Source organism: Etheostoma cragini, chromosome 14, assembly GCF_013103735.1.
Source record: "Etheostoma cragini isolate CJK2018 chromosome 14, CSU_Ecrag_1.0, whole genome shotgun sequence".
Classification (NCBI taxonomy): domain Eukaryota; kingdom Metazoa; phylum Chordata; class Actinopteri; order Perciformes; family Percidae; genus Etheostoma; species Etheostoma cragini.
In genome coordinates, this window is record NC_048420.1 from 22,901,231 (window position 1) to 22,907,096 (window position 5,866).

At 41.0% G+C, this 5,866-nt stretch overlaps 1 protein-coding gene across 4 annotated transcripts in view; it reads right to left on the minus strand.

Moving 5' to 3' along the window:
• The window catches only part of chd4a (chromodomain helicase DNA binding protein 4a), a 38,055-nt gene that overhangs the window by 14,879 nt on the left and 17,310 nt on the right, over positions 1 to 5,866 (minus strand). For all 4 annotated transcript variants that reach the window (XM_034892016.1, XM_034892015.1, XM_034892014.1 and 1 more), the window contains exons 16-23: positions 5,490 to 5,690; positions 4,733 to 4,870; positions 3,462 to 3,583; positions 2,441 to 2,614; positions 2,212 to 2,353; positions 1,580 to 1,711; positions 563 to 680; positions 228 to 352 (exon numbers count right to left, since the gene is read on the minus strand). In XM_034892016.1, the coding sequence (XP_034747907.1) occupies positions 228 to 352; positions 563 to 680; positions 1,580 to 1,711; positions 2,212 to 2,353; positions 2,441 to 2,614; positions 3,462 to 3,583; positions 4,733 to 4,870; positions 5,490 to 5,690 (1,152 nt within the window). The remainder of the gene's footprint in view (positions 1 to 227; positions 353 to 562; positions 681 to 1,579; positions 1,712 to 2,211; positions 2,354 to 2,440; positions 2,615 to 3,461; positions 3,584 to 4,732; positions 4,871 to 5,489; positions 5,691 to 5,866) is intronic.

Below are 5,866 nucleotides of genomic sequence, written 5' to 3' on the forward strand. Positions count from 1 at the left end.
TTAGGGGACCACTAAGGTCTATATAAAAGAGACTTCAGATACAGTATTAGGGACCACTAAGGTCCATATAAAAGAGACAGTAATATATTATTGATATATTGGGACAGTAAAACATACAACTTCAGCAAAAATATTTTCTAGATTTCCCCAAAAGAGCAAGACAATAAAACTCTGAAGCTCATATACAACTTCTGCACTTAGGCAGCGTGGCGGCAGTCCTGCTGTACCTGGATGTCGTTGTGGGGGTTCCAGTCCGAGTCGTAGATGACGACGGTGTCGGCGGTGGCCAGGTTGATACCCAGACCTCCGGCCCTCGTTGACAGCAGGAAGGCAAACTGTGGAGCGCCAGGGGCTGGGGGCAAAGAATCAGAGACGTTCACGGAAATCCTACAAGTATGTTTTAAGTACAGCTTCCATAATACTAGCATGAAACCTTAACGACAGATTAAAAAAGCCAGATAAAGTATTTTAAAACCATATGTCAAGTTTGTGAAGTTATGAGTAAAAGTCTAGAGATGGAAGATGAAGTAGGATTCAGGAATTTCTGGGCCCTCAGTCTCACCGTTGAAGCGATCAATGGCTTCCTGTCTCATCCCTCCGGTGATCCCTCCATCGATCCTCTCGTACTTGTAGCCCTCGTTCTCCAGGAAGTCCTCGAGCAGGTCCAACATCTTGGTCATCTGCCGCAAAACACAGTGGAGACAAAGCTGATGAGATTTCTCACATTTACAGTTCAATCCACCATGTTTCACCTCCAACTGGAAATAAAAGCCACTTGTAAGTTGAGTCTGCGACATAAAGAAGTATTTCTACTCATTTATGTTCAATTTTATAGTCAAATATTTATTCTTTGAGCTGATACTTTACGGGGTTAAAAGCAAAAGCACATATTCATCTGTCCAGGACTGATCACTTTAAAAAAGAAAAGACAGAATAGGACAAAAAGGAATCTGATTTTTCAATTGATTAAAAAAAAGGGAAAAAGAAACATTACTAATTAACCCGTTTGTGCCGCATGCTTCGCGCCGACACATTGCATCTACCGCCGGCTGCTGCGTGGCGCAAAGGATCATCCAGCTCTTCTTCATCATCATCATCATCATCATCATCTACCACCACATCCTCCCCCCCAAACTCCTCCCTATCTTCCACCTCAACGTCCCTGCCCTCGCTGTCTAACTCCTCCTCTGTCGGAGACATTTTCTCGCTCGTCTCTCAAAGATTAAAAAACAAACGCACATGTGTGTCTGGTTGATTGACGTGATTTTCGGCAAACTACGGTACATTTTGGTGGTCACGTGGCTTTAAATAGCCAACAAGACCCGCCTCCTGTGTATTTGAACCAATGACAGCGCGTTCTCTGCAGCACGCGTCATAAATAGACCGACGAATACAGAACACTGCGCCAGGCAGCAGCCGGCAGGAGGCTCAGAGTCCCGCAACGCAGTAACCGGCGGTAGATGCAACGTGTCGGCGCGAAGCATCCGGCACAAACGGGTTAAGAGAAAGAATTTACGAGCATGAGCGCAGGTGTTCTAAGTCAGTACTGGGTCGTAAGAAAAAAGATCCGGTCTCTTACCTGAGAGAAGATGAGCACTCGGTGTCCTCCGTCCTTCAGCTTCCTCATCATCTTCTGCAGTAAGAGCAGTTTGCCGGCAGCCTTTGTGAGAGCGTTGCCGTCGTACATCCCGTTGGGCATCTTTGGAGCTTCCTGTTCAGAGCGACACATCAAAACATTTAGCTTTTGTAAACTCTGAAATGACTACAAAGAAAGTTTGGCTTTAAAAAGGAATGCTTTCTATGAGGGCTGTAACTAAAACGATTTCTTTTTAATGTATTACTCGTTTTGTCTAAAATGCAAGAAAATTGTGAAAGATGTTGATCAGTGTTTCCTAGACGACGTCCTAATGGGTCTTGTCCCCAACTCAAAGACATTCAGTTTTCTGTCACAGAGGAGTGAAAAAACTAGAAAATGTTTTATTTTGACTTTTTCCATATAAAATGACTCAAACAGATTTCACTGATTGGCAAAATAGTTGCCGATTAATTTAATAGTTGACAACTAATAGATTCATCTTTGCAGCTCTACTTTCAATTAAAATGTCAATCTACATCATTTAAACAAATCTGACAAATTGAGTCCTGATTTAATGAGTTCAAAATTATCGTATCCTTCTGATGAATTGTAGAAAAGAAGTATTTGGGTCGTACAATAGCAGCCGCGGGGAAGAGGTAGGGGTGGTTGCAGCATTTCTTGAGGTCCATGACGACGTTGAGCAGAGAAACCTGGTTTCCTCCTCCTTTGGTGTTCAGAGCCTCAAAGTTTTTTGTCAGGATGAACTTGTAGTACTTCCTGCAAACAGACGACACATTTACCCTTTCGTACGTCTCCATTTGATCGTTACTCTGATCAAAAGCAACAAAAGAAAGCGGGACTCACTTCTGCATGGGGCTGAGCTCCACTCGGACGATGAGCTCCGTCTTAGAGGGCATGTGTTTGAAGACGTCGGCCTTCAGTCTCCTGAGCATGTGCGGACCCAGCATGTCGTGCAGCTTCTTGATCTGGTCCTCCTTGGCGATGTCGGCGAACTCCTCCAGGAAGACCTCCAGTTTACTGCAAACACAGAGGCAGACACGGACAGGTGAGTCCGTGCATCTACAGCCACCAGACACTGTGACAACTTGCATACTTGCAACTTGCACTTACACTTACAGTGTGTATTCAACTCAAACATTTTCTAACAACCCACAAAGTTTCTTTGAATTAGTGGTTCTTGATTAGGAGAACAACACTGAAATCAGAGAGGTTGCAAGAAGCTAAACAGGACAGAAAAGCAGGAAAAAAAGCTTTTTTCTGCAGCACAAAATAAGTTTTTTTTTCTTTAATTATTGGATATTTATTATGTCTGCAGGTTCATTTATTGTGAATTAGTGACTTCAGCATCTAAAAAAATGACTACGGTTACCATCAGGGACTTAGAAAGCCCCCGTACTGCAATCAGAATCAGAATCAATACTTTATTGATCCCCGAAGGGAAACTCTGTGTTGCAGTCACACAAATAGTAAAATATAGAGGAAACTACTAGACCTGTTGGGTCCTTCTAAATTCTGTAGGGTGGTCTAGACCTGCTCTATCTGTAAAGTGTCTCGAGATAACTCTTGTTATGAATTGATACTATAAATAAAATTGAATTACAATGTAATTGAGTAGAAATATAAATCAAGAAAATCAAGAAAAATAAGTAGTGACGATATGTTCGGTTTTTATGATTAAGTATTTACATAATTAACATAACAAAAGGAGTTGTAATGATAAAAGTAATAATAATAGTGGTAGCAGTTGATTATTGCACACATTTCAGGCCAGTGTTATTGCACAAAACAGATAAAATGATGACGATGGCTCTAATAAAATCCTGTAATAAAAGGAATATGTTGTACAGCAGAGTCCGCAGCCTACCTGAACCTCTCAGGTGTGAGGAAGTTGAGCAGGTGGAAAAGCTCCTCCAGGTTGTTCTGCAGAGGAGTTCCAGTCAGCAGCAGCTTGTGCTGCAGAGGGTAGTTGTTCAACACCCGGAAGAACTACAGCAGGAGAAAAACAGAGTTTCAGCTCCAGTCGAACGTCAGTGACAGCCGCCTGCACACACGTCTTAATTCTTTTAGATGTTCACATGACAAAAAAGGAGAAGCTTGAGTTTAAATTAATCATTTTTTTTAACATTTCGAGACTTTAAAAACACTTTTACATGAAGACGACGCCGATAGAAATGACTCGAAAAGCCCTTTTGTGGAAAAGGAAAATTGTCGCATCCAGAAATTTAGACCATTTCTCATTCAGATTTAATCCACAGACACATATGGAATTAAAAAAGGTCAAAATAAGCAATAAGCCATCTTTGGAGCGACCAGTCAAACATTTAAGTTTGGGAAACTGAGATAATAACTGGGGAAAAAAAGTTTGGTTCTAAAAAAGGAATCCTTTCTAAAACAACAATCAACCTCAATTAAATAAAAACATTCTGACAAATTAAGTCAAAAAGTTCAAATTGAACACATCATTCCAGGATGTGAATGTGACTATTTATGTCATTTATGTGTTGATTAAAGGGTAATCATACTGCTTTGTTGTTGTGGGATTAACTACATAATCTGAACTCTTTATTTAGGGACTTTTAAATTGTGCAATGTGTAAATGCATGTGTGCAATTTCAACTACTACAATTATTATTATTATTATTATTTAACTTTTCACCATTCCAAATCCTTAATTATGTTAATTATGTAAATAATGTATATTAACATTCCTTATATTTCTTAATTTCTTGTATTTTTCACTCTATTTATAATATTTGTGCAACTGCAACACAGAGTTTCCCTTCGGGGATCAATAAAGTATTTCTGATTCTGATTCTGATTACAGAATAACCCTAGACCAGAGATCTTCAACAGCAGGTCCGCAACCCCCAGGGGGTCCTCAACATCACCGCATGGGGGCTGCCAGAAGGAGGTTTGTGTAAAGCTTCAGGCCCCTCTGATATTTTAGGCCCAATTTAATATGCAACTCAACTGTATACAGTATTTGTACACAGCATATGAAGTACATGTGGTCCCTGCTCGTCTCTCTTGCAGGTTTGGGGTCCTCGGCCTGAAAAACTTTGAAGACCCCTTACCCTAGACTGTAATTAACTGACCGTGTGTGTGTGTGTGTGTGTGTCTACATGTGCCATGTACCTTGGACTGGTTGTTTTTCAGTCTGTGGGCTTCGTCCACCACCAGGCAGGCCCAGTCTATGGAGCCCAGGATCGCCATGTCGATGGTGATCAGCTCGTAGGAGGTCAGCAGGACGTGGAACTTGACCGACGAGTCTTTCTGTTGGCAGGAAATCGAAAGATGCGAGATATGTTTAAAAATGGATCCATGTCTATTTAACCCTTGTGTTGTTTTCGGGTCAAATTGACCCGTTTCAAAGTGTTTTGTTTCAGAAATATGGATTTCTTTTAACCAAATTGCCAAAAATGACATGGATGCTTCCATCAAATGTTCTTCAGGTAAAATGAATGATTACTTTCGTAGATTTTTTTGGGTGTTTTATTTAATCTTTTAGCATTTAAATGTTTCCGGGTGTTTCAGTAACCGGATTAAACTTTGACATCTACCCATCTCTGATCCACTCAACATCCTCTGATCTGAACTATTAGTCAAAATAATTCATAATTTCTACCCTTTTAACTAAAAACATGTGTATAACTTAATATAAATGAGGTTTGTTGACCATACAATTCCAAGAATAAGTGTACAACCTGTTATTAAACCAGCTCAGGTTTTGTTTTAAGTACCAAAAGCTGGAAAAAGTGACAAATAAATCATAAAAAAACCCTCAAAAAACCAAAATTGACCTGGAAGGACAAGTTCGTGGTTTACGGGAAGTCAACACAAGGGTTAATGAATCACTTTGAGCAGTTCTCTAACCCTGGGAGTCTTCACCCACCTTCATCCTGGAGGCTTTCTTCCCCCCGCGGATGGCGTTGTCCTCGAAGGAGAACTCGTTCTCTCTGATGACGGCTCTGCTGTCTTTGTCTCCGACGTACGTGACCACGTACATGTCGGGGGCCCACATCTCAAACTCCCTCTCCCAGTTGATGATAGTGGAGAGCGGAGCGCTGACCAGGAACGGCCCCTTAGAGTGGCCCTGGAGGTGGGGACAGGAAGTCAGATCGTTATTAAATCAGACGCTTTATCCAAAATGCAACTCTATCATTTACAGAAATAAGGCAATTTGATTGTACAAATCCTGAGACTGAAAAGAAACATCCCGCTACTCTATAATTAATTTAATTCATCTGTAACATCGACTCTACTTCTGAA